Source organism: Salvelinus fontinalis, chromosome 18, assembly GCF_029448725.1.
Source record: "Salvelinus fontinalis isolate EN_2023a chromosome 18, ASM2944872v1, whole genome shotgun sequence".
Classification (NCBI taxonomy): Eukaryota; Metazoa; Chordata; class Actinopteri; order Salmoniformes; family Salmonidae; genus Salvelinus; species Salvelinus fontinalis.
Window position 1 is genome coordinate 45,291,192 of NC_074682.1, and position 21,978 is coordinate 45,313,169.

Sequence of the window (21,978 nt, forward strand, 5' to 3'; positions counted from 1 at the left end):
GCTGTTCAGAGTCCTGTTGGTTCCAGACTTGGTGCAGCGGCACCTCAGAGAGAACAGTCTATGACTTTGGTGGCTCGAGTCTTTGACCATTTTTAGTGCCTTCCTCTGACACCGATCACACTTTTAGGACTGTTCCATAGGTTCCATGGCACCAAGCAAGCTAAATCAAGTATTTAAAATGATTTTGAATAGCATTTGAAACAGGTCTGTTTGCAACACAGTCAATTTTGAATCTGATATTGAACCGTTATCCAACTCAACACAGTTCAATAAAATTGTATTTGCCCCAGTGTGGAATATATTAAGTTATATTGAATTGAATAATGCCATGCTACATGATCAGAATCAGCAGAACATGAGTTAGACCTGACCTGTGTTTAAAGGAGATTGAGTGAGTGTTAGTGGATTGTATTAGCGTAAAGTCTTCAGTAGCCTATCTAGGCTTATCGTAATGTACATCAGTTTAGCGGAGGCTTCTAAAACGGCGTCTCAAATGGCATCCTATTCACTACAATGGTCCACTACTTTAGCCAGGGCTATACAGGGAGCCGGGTGCCATTTGGGATGCATTCTGTGTCTTTTGTGTGGGCTCTCAGGAGTGGAGGCTAATCTGCAGCACTATCACACTCCAGAGACTCCCTGCATGGGGAGAGGAGATATACATCCGCTCTCACTTTGAGGAGATCTCAGTTTAATAGTGATGTTATAGTGTACACACACAGTCAAAAGAACATGGCGACAAACACATGCTGAAATTTGTCATGAAGAACCATGCAAACACACTTTTGAATGAATAACAAAAATGAGGACCGAGAGAAAGAGAGAAATGGATGAACGGATTGAGTTGTAGTCTTGTATTGTGTTAGTCTATTACAGACTCCATGAGCGCGTGCACATGCACACACACAAAATCACTACCGTGCTAATACTAATGGGTATTCTCCACCATTGTTATTCTCCTCCTATTCACTTACTGAAAGGCATATATGTCAAGATGTCACCTGACGTGGAGCTTCCTCTGGGATGCTACCAACCACCACGCTGGCGTGGCGGGTCAGTGGCAGCAGTAGACTTGTGGATGATGGAACGGCGCTGCAGTGAAGGTGACAGCACAGCGCCAGGGTGACGGACACCAATATTATTTGAGCTGGAGCATGCGTTCAATCATCTCCTCTCCTGCTGCTGCTGTGTAGCTGCTGGGAGACATGGCCAGTACAGGCGTTCTGTAGTTATCTAATCATTATTTTCCTCTCTTCATCTGCTGCAACCACTTCTCTCCCCCTTTTCTCAGCAGATATAGGCAGCAAAGGCTAGTTCCTGCTCTCTTTCTAGGGCTATTGCTCTCTAGCTCACTATATCGTCCCTCCATCTTTCTTCCCCCTCACTCTCTCCCTCCATCTCTGTCATTATCCTCCATCCACTTGTTTTCCCAATCTATTTATCTCTCTCCTTCACCCCGTCTCTCTCCCTCGCCCTCCCCCATCTCTCTCACACGCAGTCTCTCTCCCTTGCCCTCTCCCCGTCTCTATCCCTTGCCCTCCCGCCCTCTCCTCGTCTCTCTCCCTCGCCCTCCCCCTGTTTCTCTCCCTCACCCCTCTCCCTCCCCCCTTTACCTCGCCCTCTCCCACTTTCCCTCGCCCTCGCTCCCTCCCTCGCCCGCAGCAGGGAAATTTTTTTATCGATCGCCTCTCAGAGTGGTGGAAGGTCATGGGATCACTAATAAAGCTCAGACAGATGAGGGCCTGAGGACACTGCCTGGGGTCACCTCCGCTAGCTGTGTGTGAGTAAGATACAGGATAAAATAATTACATAATAAATATTTACAACAACACGTGGGTACACACAGTCCATTTGCAGGGACAACAAAGGGAGCTGACAGTACAGAAGACCATCCATCATAATAGGCTGTGCCCGCCAGCCTGCCAATGGCCTGCCTCCGTCTGCCTCGTCTGCCAGCCGCCCTTCACCAGGGTCAACTGCTGACCTCATCTTCCCTTCACAGAGCAATGGGCTGAAATCACCTCCAGATCTAAGGTCAGTTTTTGATGGTAGAGGTTAAATTCAAATTCAAATTAAAAAATTCAAGTTAATTCAAGACCTGTGCCTAGAGGATAACATTTATTCACTGAGTCCTCATTGACCTAAGCCTGACCTAGAGTCACCATGGGGTCAAGGGCAAGCCAATCAGCTTAACGTAGAAGCCATTACATCACAGTTCCCACTAGGGCAGGAGAGCTGTGGCAACGATTGTTCTTCAAAAGCAGGAATTCAGAATGAGCTGTGTGACTGATTGGCTGACTACGCAGATTGTGGGGTGTTATTTGGGAGAAAAATCACAGAAAGTGGCTTTGAATAATCAGCTATCCTCCTGAGTTAATGATGTGCATGAGGACAGGATATTTGTACACAGAAAGCCATAGGCCATTTCCAAAATTGTCAAAATAACGCTAAACAGAGAGAGAAGAAGAGTTGAAAAGAAAGGAGGAACAGGAAATCAACTACAGCTGAGGAGGAGTGAGGGGACAATCTGAGTGCCTCAACTGGGCCATTCACAACTCCCTCTCCTTTCTAGGTTGAGAGAGGACATACTGGCGGACTCAACTGGGCCATTCACAACTCCCTCTCCTTTCTAGGTTGAGAGAGGACATACTGGCGGACTCAACTGGGCCATTCACAACTCCCTCTCTTTTTCTCTCTCCCTCTCCTTTCTAGGTTGAGAGAGGACATACTGGCGGACTCAACTGGGCCATTCACAACTCCCTCTCTTTTTCTCTCTCCCTCTCCTTTCTAGGTTGAGAGAGGACATACTGGCGGACTCAACTGGGCCATTCACAACCTTCTTTCCTTCTTTAGAATGTATAGTGTTTACAGCTGTACTCATTTCAACACCATTATGACCATTTAAGGTGTACAGCTGTACTCATTTCAACACCATTATGACCATTTAAGGTGTACAACTGTACTCATCTCAACAACATTATGACCATTTAAGGTGTACAACTGTACACATGCCAACACCATTATGACCATTTAAGGTGTACAGCTGTACTCATTTCAACATCATTATGACCATACAGTGGTTCCTCCTTTAAAAGTTGTATTATACTGCGGCACACCCTGCGTGCTGCTGCAGCATTCTGTGGCATGTCATTGAATTCTCAGCCATTTCTTCTGTTACTGCAAGATATTGCTAGTTTGACCACCAGAGGGCATCTTTGAGAAGCATTTGATTGTTTTCCGTATTGGCATTACCATAGAATTTAAAACCTTTTTTGTAATAACATAGTATATGGGATTGATTTTAAGAAATGTGGCTTAATTAATTAGATTAATATTATGGTGTTTCCATTCAGAGAAAAATGAAAAACGAAACCCTCAGGGTTTCCGTTAGGATGGAATGGAAAATATGGCGCTGTACAACGTGATTGTCGGGAGAAGGCTACAGGATTGGAGGATTCTAAATTGTTTGCCTTCATAAGACAACTTTGTTCCAATATTTCTGTAAATCAGTGATATTTATTCCCAAGGTAATTCGTTATGGATCCATAACTAAATCAACAATAGTCATTTTGAAAGAGTAATTTTTATCTTTGTTTTGTTAACGAAATGTGGTTATTTGTTTATTAGGCTACTGTGCTCTGGTATTCTGCGCTCTGGTACACTCAGACGAGAGTGCTCTGAAATCCGTGTAGATAGTAGGCTGGACACATTAAATTTTTAACAACGTTCTATTCTGATAAAAAAATGGTTCATTGCATCCGCCGTGGTGCCCAGTTTCATATGATGACCATATTTCCCAGCTGCTTGCTGTCGTTTTGAAGTAATCGCGAAAAAACAGGCCTTATTTTAGTGCATTTTTCACCCTGCCAACTCCTATTATTGAGCACTGTAGTACCAACTCGCCTTCCGAACGCTCTATTCCCAGCTTATTGTTCAACGTCACAATGCCTGCTTCGCTATTGTTGGCAATGAGACCTGCTCACGTTGTTTTATAGTTAAAATGTAAACAACAAAAATAATAATTGGAACTCTGTGATCTTTCATTGTTTTCTGTGAGGGAAATATAGGCCTGTCTGTCTATTTCGTCAAATATCTCGCAATGTGTATATTTAGACTTTCTTTCCAGTCGGACTCCATATTAATCAAGAATCTACTCTTTCTAGTTATGTAAGCCTGGGCAGCTAGCTCGGGTTGTCATCAAATGCTAGCACCAAAATACTTTTTTCCCTTGGAACGCTGAGCTCCCCCCATTGTTTTCCTATGGAGAAGCATGCCGGTCTATTTCGCCAAATATCTCACTGTGTATATTTTGTATTTTTCAAGTCGGGTGTAACCAGTGTGACATGACTAGCTAGTTAGCGGGGTGCATGCTAATAGCGTTTCAATCGGTGACGTCACTCGCTCTGAGACCTTGAAGTAGTTGTTCCCCTTGCTCTGCAAGGGCCGCAGCTTTTGTTACCAAACGTTTTAGGGTCCATACACAGATTGGCTACATACTGTAGCTAGCATCCATAGGCTAACATATATTTTATCCTCCACTACACAATAAGCAAGTAAATAGTTAGCTATGTTACTTCAGCTGCACTGCAAGGCAAGCTTACACAATTGTACATTCAATTTGCAGTAAATGCTTTAGCTAGCGAGATTCTTTACATCCACTGTTTCACAAGACGTGCTTCTACACCTGCATTGCTTGCTGTCTGGAGTTTTAGGCTGGGTTTCTGTCGAGCACTTTGAGATATCAGCTGATCTAAGAAGGGCTATATAAATACATTTGATTTGATTTGATATAAGGTGTACAGCTGTACCCACCGAGAGTGAGTGAGCGAGCGAGCGAGCGAAAATGGACTGTGTATTGCATTCATCTCAGCCTGGTGTGGTGTGTGTGCTCTGTAATGCCACGCACGGTGGATCAGTGGGAGGAAACCCAGCCAAGCCTCTGTCTTCCCTGTGGGGCCTAGCACTGCAGACAGCATCCGATCAACCCTCTCTCAATGAATTAGTGTCTGAGTCTGTGTGTGCGTGCCTCAGCCACTCGTTTGAGTGACATTTCACAAATTCTGGGGACAGGGCTAATGATGTCCCTGTTGGACTAAATCAAATCACTCAGAGGTTCCAGGAAGAAAGCAGGGTGAGTATGGGAACTGGGTTCAGTCAAGACGTGTCCCACCTCCTTTCGCTAATTACCACTGTTCTAAAGATGGCCCCAGGGAGAAGTAGTCGAAGGGTACTGAACCTAAATGCCAGCATCATGGCAGAGAGGTGTTGAGGAAGGCCCAAGGCAAAGCACAATGTCGGAGGGCAGCAGAATAGCTATTAATTGTATAGCATTCCAATGTATAGCCTGTTGAAATATACTACAGTTATACTGTAATACTACAACAGGACACATATGTTGCCAAAAGTTCTAGAGGATACTGGGGCTGGGAATGGCCAGGGACCTCGCGACACGATATTATCACCATATTTAGATGCCGATACGATATGTATTGAATTGCCAGGGACCTCGTAATACGATATCACCATATTTAGATAACGATACGATATGTATTAAATTGCCAGGGACCTCATAATAAGATATCACCATATTTAGATGCCGATACGATATGTATTGAATTGCCAGGGACCTCAAGATACGATATTAACACCATACTTAGATGCCGATACGATATGTATTGCGATTCTTACGATTCTATAAGCATTGCAATTCGATAATAGGATGATGTTCCAAACATATTTCTCACTACATGTCTGCTGCAGAGGGACAAGAGAGATCATGAGATGTTTTAATGTTGATCAGTCATGGGGGAAAAAAGTGCTGAAAACATGTTGGCTCACCACTTAAAAAGATAGAGAACAAGCAATTTATATTTTTTTAGAATATATATAAAATTGTCCAAAATAAAATTGTGATATGTAACTATAGATTTTCTCCCTCATCACTACTAGCTATGTGTTTATATGTGCCTGCATTGCATAGGCTATGCATGTATCCATCGCCAACATCTATCTGAGGCAAAATCATGATAATTGAAGTCTGGCTGTCCCAGAATGGCGCCAGAGGGGATGGCTGCCATTTTACAGGCTCCTAACCAACTGTGATATTTTGTAAAGTATTTTTTTGCGTTGTTAGTAACTTATTTTGTACATAAATGTTGTTGATACCGTCTCTTAGCTTCTGAACATCAGAACAGCGATTCCTAGCCCCGAACTGAACAAAGATTTTTTCTTTAATCAGTCCGACGCGAAGGATATACTGCTCCTCAGTGACGAGGCCCAAATCCCCGTCATTTGCATGAAGAAAAGGCAGAGATACAGAGGGAGAAGGTCGGGGTGCCTTGTTAGGATTCGTAGGCGAGTGAGTAAATCGCCATTACCACCGGTTCTATTGGCCAATGTGCAATCACTGGAAAACAAACTTGATGAACTAAGGTCGAGACTATCCTACCAACGGGACATTAAAAACTGTGATGTCTTATGTTTCACCGAGTCGTGGCTGAACAACGACACGTATAGAGCTGGCTGGGTTTTCTGTGCATCGGCAGGACAGAGCAGCCACGTCTGGTAAGAAGAGAGGCAAGGTTGTGTGTCTATTTGTCAATAACAGCTGGTGCATGATGTCTAATATTAAAGAAGTCTCGAGATATTGCATGCCTAATGTAGAGTACCTCATGATAAGCTGTAGACCACATTATCTACCAAGAGAGTTCTCAATTATATTATTCGTAGCCATCTATTTACTGCCACAAACCCATGCAGGCACAAAGACCGCACTCAACAAGTTTTATAAGGCCATAAGCAAATAGGAAAATGCTCATTCAGATGTGGCGCTCCTAGTGGCCGGGGACTTTAAAGCTGGCAAACTTAAATCTGCTTTACCTCATTTCTACCAGCATGTCACATGTGCAACCAGAGGAAGAAAAAAATTGACCACCTTTACGCCACACACAGAGACGCATAAAAAGCTCTCCACTCCAGTTGGCAAATCTGACCATAACTCTATCCTACTGATTCCTGCTTACAAGCAAAAACTAAAGTAGGAAGTACCAGTTATTCTCTCAAAATGGAGCAGGACTTTTTGCTAGCACAGAGTTTAATATGTTCCGTGACTCATCCAATGGCATTGAGTATCATATCACCTCAGTCACCGGCTTCATCAATAAGTGCATTGATAACGTCATACCCACAGTGACCGTACGTACATATCCCAACCAGAAGCCATGGATTACAGGCATCAGCCGCACCGAGCTAAAGGCTAGAGCTGCCGCTTTCAAGGAGCAGGACACTAATCATGATGCTTATAAGAAATCCAGCTATGCCTTCAGACAAACCATCAAACAGGCAGAGCATCAATACAGGACTAAGATTGAATCCGACTACACCGGCTCTGATGCTCGTCAGATGTGGCAGGGCTTTCAAACAATTTCGGACTATAAAAGGAAAACCCAGCCGCGAACTGCCCAGTGACACAAGCCTACCAGATGAGCTAAATGCCTTTTATGCTCACTTCGAGACAAGCAACACTGAAGCATGCATGAAAGCACCAGCTGTTCCGGACCACTGTGTGATCATGCTCTCCATAGACGATGTGAGAAATACCTATAAACAGGTCAACAATCACAAGGCCGTGGGGCCAAACGGGCTACCTACGGGTCCCCAGATCCTCAAAGTTATACAGCTGCACCATCGAGAGCATCCTGACCGGTTGCATCACCGCCTTTATGGCAACTGCTCGGCATTTGAGGCGCTACAGACGGTAGTGCGTACTGCCCAATACACCACTGGGGCCAAGCTTCCTACCATCCAGGACCTATATACTAGGCGGTGTCAGAGGAAGGCCCACAAAATTGTCTAAGACTCCAGTCACCCAAGTCATAGACTCTTTTCTCTGCTACGGCACAGCAAGTGGTACGGGAGAGCCAAGTCTGGGTCTAAAAGGCTCCTTAACAGCTTCTACCACGAAATCTATAAAAGACTGCTGTACAATTCATTAGATGGCCACCTGGACTATTTACATTGACCCCCTCCTTTGTTTTTACACTGCTGGTACTTGCTGTTTACTATCTATGCATAGTCACTTTACCCCAACCTACATGTACCAACTACCTCGACCTTCTCGTACCACCGCACATTGACTTGGTACTCCCTGTATATAACCTCGTTATTGTTATCTAATTTTATTGCGTTACTTTAGTTTATTTAGTTAATATTTTCTAAACTGTTTCTTGAACTGCATTGTTGGTTAAGGGCTTGTAAATGAGCATTTCATGGTAAGGTCGACACCTGTTGTATTAGGCGAATGTGACAAATAAAATTTGATTCGGCTGATACTACGGTCTCTTCAAATTTGACAGATGTTCAGTGAGATTACAGTATGCCTTGCCCTTGTCTAACCACAAGGGGTGCCATTACAGAGTTTAGGCCTTATGTTCAATACTCTCTGAAAATGCATAATAGAAATCAAAGAGAATCGAATGTGTGGGACATAGCAGAATTGAATCAGAGAATCAGATAGAGATCAATATTGTTTCTCTTTTCCTACTACCACTAACTTTGCTGATAACTTCTTGAGAGGACAAATATACTTGCTATGCCTGTGATATGTGGTTGTCCCACCTAGCTATCTTAAGATGAATGCACTAACTGTATGTTGCCCTGGATAAGAGCTTCTGCAAAATGACTCAAATGTAAATGTGTTCAGAGGGCCACAGGACTCACTGAGTTGATGTGATGCAGGCATAGCAAAACTGAATCAGAGAATCAGATCGAGATCAGTAGCGTTAAGAGGACTCACTGAGTTGATGCAGGCCAGTTCCTTGTTGAGCAGCCAGGGTAGTGAGAGCTTCCCCTCTCCCCGGTAGCAGGACTGGATGCGCTCCTTGATCTTCTCCTTGATGCGGCGCAGTGTGAACAGGCACAGGGCTGACTCCTTGGGTGGCTTTGCCCGGTTCTTCTGGCCCTGCGAGAACACTGTGAACAGGATGTCCTCGTCTTCGGAAATTCCTAAGGAGTCAGCCAACTGCTTGCCGGGACGGCTAAGGTAGGCGTCCTGGACGAGACGATACTCCACCCCATCCTTGGTGCAGCCAATGGGGAACTCCACGTACGAGTAGAACTTTGAGTCGTCCACACAGAGGCGGACGATCTTGGACGTGAAGAACTGTTCGCCAGAGGCATCAGGCGAAGTGAGCTGAGTGTCCAGCTGCATGGTCAGGTAGTAGACAAACTGTTCGCTGCTGAAGCCGTAGATATAGTAGATGTCAAATGCAGGGAATTTGCTGAGAGTGTCCGAAGGGATCTTGAGCTGCGAGGAGACAAACTCGTCCTGATAGACAAAGCTGAACATGTCGGCGTTCTCCTCGTTTGACATCAGCTTGCGGCTGGAGAGCGTGGGGAAGTACTCGGACTTGCCATCAATGGGTGTGCCGATGAAGAGCTTGCTGGTGGGGCCGTGTTGGGATGTGATGATGACCCCAGACATGGTGCCAGACTCGGTCACGCTGGACAGGTAGTGCTCCTTACGGTGGTGCGGCTCACCCAGTTTGAACAAATCGTCCAGCCTGAGGAACTGACAGATTCCCTGGGAGGTGCTCCCGCAGGCGATGAGCCGGTTCTGGGCGTAGTCGATGAGAAGCAACTTGTTGATGTTGGTGGTCTGGGCAAGGTCGTGGGGGCATGACTGGACGCTGGGCGGGGGATAGCACTTCTCGTTATCCGCCACGGGTCCAGTCATGTGGCTCCGCAGCTTGGTGAGGTTGCTAGAGAGCTTGAAGATCCAGTTGACCGTGCCAACGTAAACCTCACCCGTCTTGTTGTGGATGGCCAGGTGTGTCAGCCCCCAGTCTGGTGGGGAGAAGGATTTGAAGGGCTGGGGCTGACCTCTGGTCAAGGACGGGACTGTCAAGAGGACCAGCACCCCCAGAAGGAGCAGGTTCACCAGGCGAGGGGCAACGAGTGACCTCAATAGGGGCCACATATCTGGGGGTTGCAGAAGACAAGTCTGGGGGAAGGGATGGGGGAGGTGGGTGGGTTCACTCCGGCACCTAGTCTGGATCTGTTTATGTCCTAGCTTATATTCCCCTGGAAGGAGGCTGGATGGGCTAAGGGGAAGAGGGGGAAAGCTCCTATTTATCCGGTGTCTTTCTCTCTGTGTTCTGAGGTTTCATCCAGAGCATCATCCACAGCAGCACGGGTGAGAGCCCTGCAAGAAAAAAACACATTATGAGTCGCAATGGAACATTTCCTATTGATTATGCATCAGCCGGAGAGCCTATAAGCATGTACTGCAAAATTTAGACAAAAGTTAATAGGGCATTCACCCACCCCAGGTTAATCAATGATGCAAAGTGATATCCGTGACTACATTATGAAGGAAGATAGCTAGCGAGAGCCACAGGAGGATTACCAAACGCACGGTACAATAATGAGTCACACTGCAATGAGTTTAAGACACACAGCATCCAGCCATTAATATTTCATAAGTTCAACAGTATCGTGAAGGATCGGAGATGGTCTGCTTAGAAAATTGCCAGAGGGGGCACTCTACAGACCGCAGCAAGCCTAGTGGTTAGACCATTGGGCCAGTCACTGAAAGGTCCCTGGTTAGAATACCGGAGCAGACAAGGTAAAACATCTGTTGATGTTCCCAAGGCAAAGCACTTAACCCTGTAAAACAACACATTTTACTACAATTATCTGGTGTATGTGACTATAAAACATCTTTTTTTTCTATTGAAACCCTGTAATTTGTATCCAGGTCTGGTCCCTCCCAGGCCTCCCAGTGTGTGGGTTGCTGTATGCGCTATCAGGAAACTACCCAGCAGCCCCCTCTTCTCCCAATTAGGGCCTTGTTCTGCAAATAGCATCGAGGCATGGTTCGCTTTACTCTGTGGCAGATCTGCAGCTCTCTGATGGCCAAAACATGTTGTTTGCTACCCTGAGGGAGGTGGAGTAAAAACAATGATGATTCAGCACCCTTATGTTGCAATCAGGATGTAGAGTACAATATAAGCTAGAAGAAAATGAATGAATGAGATGGATCTAGAGTTGAGACACGTATACCACATACATCCCAGAGAGATAAATTGCAGTTGTTGTCGTCGTCTGTTGTTGCGGCTACAATAATGCAAAACCCGTTTTCCACTCCAGCCAAAGTATTGCTCGCCCACCAACCCAGTCATCCACTCCAGCCAACCCAGTCCTCCACTCCAGCCAACCCAACCCAGTCATCCACTCCAGCCAACCCAACCCAGTCATCCACTCCAGCCAACCCAACCCAGTCATCCACTCCAGCCAACCCAACCCAGTCATCCACTCCAGCCAACCCAGTCCTCCACTCCAGCCAACCCAACCCAGTCATCCACTCCAGCCAACCCAACCCAGTCATCCACTCCAGCCAACCCAACCCAGTCATCCACTCCAGCCAACCCAACCCAGTCATCCACTCCAGCCAACCCAACCCAGTCCTCCACTCCAGCCAACCCAACCCAGTCCTCCACTCCAGCCAACCCAACCCAGTCCTCCACTCCAGCCAACCCAACCCAGTCATCCACTCCAGCCAACCCAACCCAGTCATCCACTCCATTCAACCCAGCCCAGTCATCCACTCCAGCCAACCCAACCCAGTCATCCACTCCAGCCAACCCAACCCAGTCATCCACTCCAGCCAACCCAACCCAGTCATCCACTCCAGCCAACCCAACTCAGTCAACCACTCCAGCCAACCCAACTTAGTCATCCACTCCCTACAGTCAGATGCTAATTATCTGCTTCCCATCCAAACCGAAGTAGGCCAAATATTCTGAGTTGACGTTCCAAGGCCCACTTTGCTATTCCCGGTGTGGGAGTGGGATTGACTGGATTTAGCGGCATTTAGCCCTAATTCCACCCCCCCCCCATCATCATATTCTCTAATTCTTCAAAATGAAGAGACGCTCATATGTGACATGTGCCAGCACTCACTCGGCTTCCATACATTCATTTAAATTAATCCTGTTTCATATGTAATCACAATGCCCCAAGAGTTGGATTCCCATGTCACAGAAGATCCACAAGACACAATATAGAGAGAGGAGGAACGGGCAGGGGGATTGATTGACGGGGGAGTGGAAGTAATGGACAAGGACTTTTTTCCCTTTCTTTTGGGTGTCCTCCAGTGACAATGATGGCAGAGAGCTTTGAGCTGGCTCGCCTCAGCGCTGCTTGACAGGCCAATTAAGTTCCGGCGATACCGGGACATTAATTCTCTTGTAAATGCTGATTATGCCAAATTGTACGCAGGAACTCTCAGAGGCCCGGCTCAATTTCACCTTGACTATGAAAGTGTCGGCGGAGGGGTATTTTATGACTGAACTGAATTGGGAAAGATGAGAAACAGTAGGGAGGGAGGGAGGAACAAAAGCATGAGAGATAGAGAAAATCAAACAAAGGAGAAGGAGGGGAGGGAGAATGAGGAATGTTATTTCTCCTTCCCTTATCTTCGGTTTTCCTCTGGAGAGTGATTGAGGGGTTGGCCTATCTGTCAATCACTCCCCAAGGATGCACGGAGGAACTACGGTCAGTTTACCAATGTGTGTGTGTGTGTGTGTGTGTGTGTGTGTGTGTGTGTGTGTGTGTGTGTGTGTGTGTGTGTACACACATTGGAGGAAGATTCAGGGGGGAAATGTGCCTTTTTACAAACCAAAAAGTTTACCATTAAAATGCACAGCAATTGCCACCCCTTTTCCTCCATCTACAGTGAGTGGACGTCGGTACAAGACGGTATGAAATTGCAAACCATGGCAGCTCTAGTAACAGCAAAGTTCAGGGGGATTTGTGTCATCGAATTTCCACAAATGAAAGCCTGGACAAGATGAATGTGCTGTGGAGAGAGGGAGAAGCAGAGAGAGATGGAACAAAAGAAAAAGGAGAGCATCTGGAGGAGGCGACGACAAGAGAAAGGTGCTGGCAGGCAGCTCCACCTGAATTCAAATAAAGACCTGGCTTTCGGCTTCATGTCGAAAGGGGATACCTAAACTAATAAATGCACAGTGCCAGCCCAGCCAGTTAGCAGATATGACTGTGCATCTATATTATTTAAAAAAAATATTCACATGTGTAAGAGACTCCTCAACATAAGCAGGCGCAATAAAGTGACGAGTTAGCTGATAGAAAAAAACGAATTTCTTGTTCAGCGGTACAATCACGTCGCACGCATCGAGAGCAGATGTCAATTTGAAGCGTGGCGTGGGCTGGCTAGCTCTTTTTCGTTCCTGTCATTTCCGTGAGCAAAAACGTGAGAGAGAGAACGAGAAAGAGAGAAAGTTGTCTCTAAAGTAATTCCTCTTCATTTTCAGCCGACTTGACGTAACAAAGCGTGAATAGAGCAACATATTTAATCTGCCTGGGTCTCTGGCTGGTTGTCATCTACCCAGAGTAATAAGGGAAATGCTATCACGGCAAACTGTGTCCAATGCATGCTATTGCAAAATACAATGTCAGCTCACTCACAATGGCTAATTCTATAAGATGGAAGGCTGAAATGCATGCCAGGCTAAAGCCCATGACCCTATCAATAGAGTCAGCTCTAGATAGGAGAGGAGTGAGCAGGTTGGGAATGGACACATTTCTCCCAAATCCCCGGATCCCTGTGCAATTATTGACAGATGAGGAAATTGTCAATCCCTCCCCAATAAAAATTTTGCCACCATGACCAGGTTAGTACAGATTTCCACTCTCGTTTCTCAATTTTCCCTCTCTTCCTTTTACCTCTTCAGAAAAAGGCTGTAAAACCAGGCTGAACGCTATATCGGGGGAAGATCAGGAAAACATGTCAATAATTTGGGGCTTCAGCACGTTTCACCTTTTAACCCGTCAGGTAGGAATCTAGTGACATCTAGGCCCGCGCTGTAATCACATTCAAAAGGCAAAAACAGTACCGTGAACGTTTTCCTTTCGGGCTTTTCAAGATTGATTGGTTTTTATATCAGAATGACCCATCGATTGTTGTCCCAACAGGCTTCCGTGCGGGTCCAGTCGGAATGGATGGGACTCGGGGGGGGGGGGGGGGGGGGGCACTTAAAACGTTTTGTTTCAGTTTATTTGGTTTAACAGTGGTTAATGAGTGAGCACGGGTTAGCAGGGGGAGGGGAGGGGGTTGGTAGGTGTGTGTGTGTACATTGGAGGAAGATGCAGGGGGGGAAATGTGACTTTCTCCAAAACGAAAAGTTCACCATTAAAATGCAGCGTGTGAGTGTGTGTAGTCCCCGAGAAGAATATGAAGAGGGAGCGACATAATCAAACAGAATTTATAAATCAGGTCTCTCCCTCAACCCGCTCTGTGCTCTCACTTACGCCAAATAAAATAAAATGTATTTGTCACATGCCTCGTAAACAACAGGTGTAGACTAACAGTGAAATACTTACTTATGGGCCCTTCCCAACAATGCGCCACTTGGGCTCCCGAGTAACGCAGTGGTCTAAGACACTACATCTCAAAGCAAGAGGCGTCACTGCAGTACCTGGTTCGAATCCAGGCTGCATCACATCCGGCCGTGATAAGAATTTGTTCTTAACTGACTTGCCTAGTTAAATAAAGGTTAAATAAAATAAATACAAAAAATGCAGGGAGAAATTAAATAGAGAAATAATATAAAAGTAAAACACATAATAAAAAAGTTATAATAAATAGACAATGAGTAACGATAACATCGCTATTATATAGACGGGTAGCCTAGCAGCCAGTTGCATACAGCTCTTTGACGGAGCCCGGCGCTAAACCTGTTCGTTCAGATAATGGCCCCCGCTCGGCCCCGGCGCACAGCTGATTTATTGCCGGTGGCATATCAATTACAGCACTTGCCGCTCGATGAGGAGAGGAGAGAAGAAAAAAGCCAAGTGACTGACTCCTCGCACAGAGATCAAGCTAATTTTCTCCTTGCTGCATTTTTACATGTGGGTCACATCTGTGTAGGAAAACCAAGCGTCGCCGGACCAACGCTGCAGTAGGTGGGAAAGAGAGAGAGAGTGTGAGAGAAAGAGAGTGGGAGTCATAGAAGGGATGGTTCACGAAAACAGTAACCACACACAGCCTCACCACCACCAGCAGTAGTAACCACACAGCCACATCACCACTAGCAGTGGTAACCACACAGCCTCACCACCACCAGCAGTAGTAGCCACACAGCCTCACCACCACCAGCAGTAGTAACCACACAGCCACATCACCACTAGCAGTGGTAACCACACAGCCACAGCCTCACCGCCACTAGCAGTAGTAACCACACCGCCACAGCCTCACTGCCACTAGCAGTAGTAATCACACAGCCTCAGCCACACCAACACTAGCAGTAGTAACCACACAGCCTCAGCCAAACCAACACTAACAGTAGTAACCACACAGCCTCAGCCACACCAACACTAGCAGTAGTAACCACACAGCCACAGAAACACTAGCTGTAGTAACCACACAGCCTCACCGCCACTAGCAGTAGTAATCACACAGCCTTAGCCACACCAACACTAACAGTAGTACCTACACACAGCCACACCTAGACTACTGTAGCACACGAAGACACTCAGATGGAGTGGGCAAGCCTCAAACTCTAATCTTTAACATGCACTCAAAAACAACGCAGAGATTTGCCTTTGAGGGTCTTTGCGGTGTTAGAGTGGGGATGGGGGAATGGGAGCAAACCCCAAAACTCCTGAGTGATGCTATACTGTTACACTGGCAATAGTAAAGTGCCTATAAGAACATCTCCTCCCCCGTGGATTCAATCTCAACAAAGGCCGGGAGCACAATCTGCATACGGGTTACCATCCATTAATTAGGGCCGATTTCAAGTTTTCATAACAATCGGTAATCGGTATTTTTGGACACCGATTTGCCGATTAAAACAAAAAAAATGTCACCTTTATTTAACGAGGCAAGTCAGTTAAGAACACATTCTTTTCAATGACGGCCTAGGAACGGTGGGTTAACTGCCTTGTTCAGGGGAAGAACGACAGATTTTTAACTTGTCAGCTCGGGGATTTGTTTTTGCAAACTTCCGGTTACAAGTCCAACGCTCTAACAATTGCACTCCACGAGGAGCCTGCATGGCAGGCTGACTACCTGTTGCGCGAGGGCAGCAAGAAGCCAAGGTAAGTTGCTAGCTAGCATTAAACTTATCTTATGAAAAACAATCAATCTTAACATAATCACTAGTTATAACTACACATGGTTGATGATATTACTAGTTTATCTAGCGTGTCCTGCGTTGCATATAATCGATGCGCCTCTTCGACAAACGGGTGATTTTAACAAGCGCATTTGTGAAAAAAGCACTGTCGTTGCACCAATGTACCTAACCATAAACATCAATGCCTTTCTTTAAAATCAATACACAAGTATATATTTTTAAACCTGCATATTTAGTTAATATTGCCTGCTAACATGCATTTCTTATAATTAGGGAAATTGTGTCACTTCTCTTGCGTTCCGTGCAAGCAGTCAAGGTATATGCAGCAGTTTGGGCCGCCTGGCTCATTGCGAACTGTGTGAAGTCCATTTATTCCTAACAAAGGCCGTAATTAATTTGCCAGAATTGTACATAATTATGACATAACATTGAAGGTTGTACAATGTAACAGCAATATTTAGACTTAGGGATGCCATCCGTTAGATAAAATATGGAACGGTTCCGTATTTCACTGAAAGAATAAACGTTTTGTTTTCGAAATGATAGTTTCCGGATTCGACCATTTTAATGACCAAAGGCTCGTATTTCTGTGTGTTATAATTAAGTCTATGATTTGATAGAGCAGTCTGACTGAGCGATGGTAGGCATCAGCAAGCTCGTAAGCATTCATTCAAACAGCACTTTCATGCGTTTGCCAAAGCTATTGCGCTGTTTATGACTTCAAGCATATCAACTCCCGGGATTAGGCTGGTGTAACCGATGTGAAATGGCTAGCTAGTTTAGTTAGCGGGGTAACGTAGTCAGATAAATGCTGATGAATGTCTTGCTCGAGCTGTGTATGCAACTGGTTCACCTCTGATGCTCATAGGCAATGTGTATTGGAAGAGAGTTCTGAATGTTCTTCGCCCAGCATGCGCCCCTCCAACCAGATATGCTTTATCTACTTTTGCTGGATGCAGAGTTCAAGTGAAGGTCAAGCAAATTAGAGAAAGCAGATTGTATTGCAATCATCTCTGATGGGTGGTCTAATATTCGTGGACAAGGAATAATTAACTATATCTCCACCCCTCAAACAGTATTCTGCAAGAGCACAGACACAAGGGACAACAGACACACCAGTCTGTACATTGTAGATGAGCTGAAGGCAGTCATCAATGACCTTATCCCACAGAAGGTATTTGCACTGGTGACAGACAATGCTGCGGACATGAAGGCTGCTTGGTCTAAAGTGGAGGAGTCCTTCCCTCACATCACACCCATTGGCTGTCCTGCTCATGCATTGAATCTGCTCCTCGAGGACATTATGGCACTGAAAACAATGGGTACACTCTACAAGAGAGCCAATGAAATGGTTAGGTATGTGAAGGGTCATCAAGTTATTGCAGCAATCTACCTCACCAAGCAAAGTGAGAAGAATAAGAGCACCACATTGAAGCTGCCCAGCAACGCCCGTTGGGGTGGTGTTGTCATCATGTTTGACAGTCTCCTGGAGGGGAAAGAGTCTCTCCAAGAAATGGCCATATCACAGTTTGCCGAGATGGACAGCCCCATCAAGAGGATCCTCCTGGATGATGTATTTTGGGAGAGAGTGGTAAGCAGCCTGAAACTCCTGAAACCTATAGCAGTAGCTATTGCACTGATTGAGGAAGACAATGCCATCCTGTCTGATGTTCAGACCGCTTGCAGATGTAAGAAGAAGAAATCTATACTGCCCTGCCCACTTCACTGTTGCTCCAAGCAGAGGAAACTGCAGTTCTGAAATGCATCAAAAAGCGTGAAGACTTCTGCCTGAAGCCCATACATGCCGCAGTGTACATGTTGGACCCCAAGTATGCTGGCAAGAGCATCCTGTCTGATGCAGAGATCAACAAGGCCTATGGTGTCATCACTACCGTGTCTCGCCACCGTGGCCTGGATGATGGCAAAGTTCTTGCCATCAGTCTGGCAGTCTGGCGAAGTACACTTCCAAGGAAGGGTTTTGGGATGGCATTGCAATATGACAGTCGTGCCAACATATCTCATCAGCCGCCTGGTGGAAGGGACTTTGTGGATCTGAGGCTCTTTCCCCTGGTGCCTCTATCATCCACCAAATCCAACCAACATCAGCAACCTCAGAGCGCAACTGGTACTTGTTTGGGAACACACACACCAAAGCACTCAACAGGCTGACCAATACAAGGGTTGAAAAATTGGTGGCCATCTGGGCAAATTGGAGGCTTTTTGAGCCTGACAACGAGCCATCCTCAACCAGGTTGGAAAGTGACAGTGAAGGTGAGGCCTCAGAGTCTGATGTTCAAGAGGTTGACATTGAGGAGGTCCAGGGAGAAGACATGGAAGCCTGAGAAGAAGACAACGAAAGCTTTAGTTTCTAGACTATCATTTTACAGATGTACGCTAAAGGTTTTTGTGAAATGCGATGGATCATTGGGGATCATTCAATATTCCCTTTTGTTGTTCATTGAAATCCTCCCATGTGAAGAGTCAACTCATTTAATTAAAAGGTAAAAGGTTTATGTTTCCATATGATATGGTAAATGTATTCAATGCAAAAAAACATCTACATTTAAATGGTATTAATATTAATGTGCATATATTTCCATTAATTCCCACAGAAAGTTTCCACCTATGAATATTCCCAAAAATGTGCAACCCTAGTTACCATTCATATGGGTTACTATTCATATGTGTTGAGGAAAGGGGGTCATTTCAGACATGTATTCATTCTGCGGTTCACACACGCACACGAAAAGGCATGCAAGCGCACACATACGGGAAGTACAGAGGGCATAGGGTAGACTGGTCCTTTAAAGCTTCATTAGCCCAGGCAATGAAACATATGCATAGTCAGACCAGGGCTGAATGGGTGGCAGGAAGTAGGAACCCACATTAAACTAATTATATATTCAACTCCTCAAGGTACTTAAGTCACAGACGAGATACCCGCCAATGATTCAAAACATTTTTCAGTCAAAATGTATTGTGAAAAAGGTTTTACAATTCAAGTAATTGGCTATTAATTAAATGCATTATTCCCAGCAGTAAATGGATAGTAAGTGTCAGTACACAGGATCAGTGATCTAACAGTGCATGGTCTGATAGAAAACTCAGGCAAACTCTGCAAGGGGAACAGCTGACTGGCATGGCTGGGGGGCATAAAAATACATTTACATTACATTTAAGTCATTTAGCAGACGCTCTTATCCAGAGCGACTTACAAATTGGTGCATTCACCTTATGATATCCAGTGGAACAACCACTTTACAATAGTGCATCTAACTCTTTTAAGCGGGGGGGGGGGGGGGTTAGAAGGATTACTTTATCCTATCCTAGGTATTCCTTAAAGAGGTGGGGTTTCAGGTGTCTCCGGAAGGTGGTGATTGACTCCGCTGACCTGGCGTCGTGAGGGAGTTTGTTCCACCATTGGGGTGCCAGAGCAGCGAACAGTTTTGACTGGGCTGAGCGGGAACTGTACTTCCTCAGAGGTAGGGAGGCGAGCAGGCCAGAGGTGGATGAACGCAGTGCCCTTGTTTGGGTGTAGGGCCTGATCAGAGCCTGAAGGTACGGAGGTGCCGTTCCCCTCACAGCTCCGTAGGCAAGCACCATGGTCTTGTAGCGGATGCGAGCTTCAACTGGAAGCCAGTGGAGAGAGCGGAGGAGCGGGGTGACGTGAGAGAACTTGGGAAAGTTGAACACCAGACGGGCTGCACCTATCTAAAAAATAACTCAGGAGTTATTTTAATGCCAATATAAATCACTTTAGTTGAGGACAAGCGTTGTGCCCTTGCTTCCACAGGTGCCCTGCCAAGGTAAACTTGAGCGCAGGTCTAGAGAAATGTTGACTTTATTTTATTACGTTAACTCTCAAGAAGCTGATCGCTGATCAGGATTTAGAGGATGCACGTTGCAAAAAAACAGGTTACACACTGCCCCACCCCCACCTCACTCCCCTTCTGAAACAGGAACAGACTGGGGTTACATTCAGTGTGATGAAACATTATGAGGTGTTGCAGATAGGAATGCAAGCAGCACACAACAGGTGTCACATCCGCTCCACCCCTAAAACCTTGGAAAAACAGAAGAAGGATAACCAAGTCTTCCAATGACTGAACACAGCCCCAGTGTGCATCAGCATTTAGCCCCCCAAGCATCTCCTCAAGCCCCCCCACAGGCCCTCTGCCCCTCTCGTTATATATTCTCCTCTACTCCCTCTGTCTTTCTCCGACTTTCCCCCTCCTATCTCTCTTTCTCTGTTAATTTCTCTTTCCCATTTATTCTCTCCACCTCCCCATCACCACCATGCCCCTCACCTTCACCAAGGACTTGTCAAGGAGGGTTTAGTTCATCTGAAGGTGCTCGCTGTGCTTGTGTGTTCTTTATGTGTATCCTCTTGATGTGGGTGGGTTTAATGCGACCGCTTGCCCACGGTATTTCCGTCTCCGTCTCGACAGCTACAGTCAGTGCCAGTTCTGGGTTCCTGACAGCTCAGCAGGAACTGTAGAGCTTGAGTTGCCACTGTTTGAATTTGCCTGGATTGTGTATGTTTGTGTTGCTCCTGGTTTAGGCTACGGGTACAACCCTGTTACGCATTGGCATTGCATGCTAGTTGGCAAGTTATTATATTAGTCACAAACTATCCATATCAGTTTGACATGGGGCTTTCCCTAGTGTGAACCGCCTTGATTTCCTCCATAATGTTAGTTGTTCGGTTCACTGAGTTAAACCTAATGAAACGCGACCTCTCCTCAGAAAGGTCTATTTCAAAATACCAGCGTCCTAATTCGTTGTCCCTATATTCTCCAACCCTTTCGCTCTTTTCCCATCTCATCTTTCGCTGTCCATGTTCATTTATGAGCTCCCCTGACCTGGACACTCAGAGCGCTGCGAAAGCTCACAAATCACCAGACATGCTGCTGCACCAACTGCTCCCAAAAGCGGACAGTCGTAAAACCGGCCATCGTCATTATAAATCCCAGCAAGGAGAGAAGGGGAAAAGAGTACAATGGGAAAGGCATTAAAAGGAATCACTGGTGTCTTGTATTCGGTCGTAAATGTTTCCTCACTTTGAGTTCATATTTTCGTCTGGGGCCAATGATACCCATGTTGTCCACTGGCCAAATTGTTACCGCATCGAGGAGAGGGGTGTGATTAATGTCTAGCTTGTATTGGAATAGGTCTGTATATTTGAAACAATGCTGGGAGAGGCTAAGTGGATAATAGGCTAATATTTCATCAAATGAGGAAAAGCGTGCTAGCACCAGTAGCGATAGAGAATGTCTAGAGAACGTTTTTAAGTTGGCCAACAGAACTGAGGATGAACTAAAGGGGGCAAATACAAATCTAAAATGAGAAAAGGAAAGAAGTTCCCAAAGCAAGAGCTTGGTCCAGACTTCATATCTTCAGCATGAGGAATGACACTTGTCACACACAAACATGGAGACAATCGTCATACCAAGAAACTGAGGAAAATTATAAGTAACCCATGCGAGAAAAACAAATAGGTCTACATGGCTATTAATCCATTCATTGATACACTGAACAAACCTGTTTCCTTCTCCTCCCCATTAGTTCACCCACTAGATTACACGCTCTGATTAGAACAGAGAATTGCAAAATGGCGCTGCCAAGCACTATGACAGCACAGGCTGCATTCACAATGGATTTGCATTGCCGTGTCTTCATGGCTGCGTTTACACAGGCATCCCAATTCTGATATATTGCCAAATTATTGGCAAAAGATATGATTGGTCAAATAAACCAATTTGTGGTAAAATAATTGGGGTACCTGTGTAAACGCAGCCGATCTTTCACCAAAACACTA

General features: G+C 45.6%; 1 protein-coding gene across 1 annotated transcript in view; it reads right to left on the bottom strand.

Moving 5' to 3' along the window:
• Positions 1-21,978, bottom strand: part of LOC129815622 (plexin-A1-like) — a 474,873-nt gene that overhangs the window by 371,921 nt on the left and 80,974 nt on the right. Inside the window, exon 2 of the mRNA XM_055869594.1 lies at positions 8,795-10,201. Coding sequence (XP_055725569.1) covers positions 8,795-9,976 — 1,182 coding nt within the window. The 5' untranslated portion in view covers positions 9,977-10,201. The remainder of the gene's footprint in view (positions 1-8,794; positions 10,202-21,978) is intronic.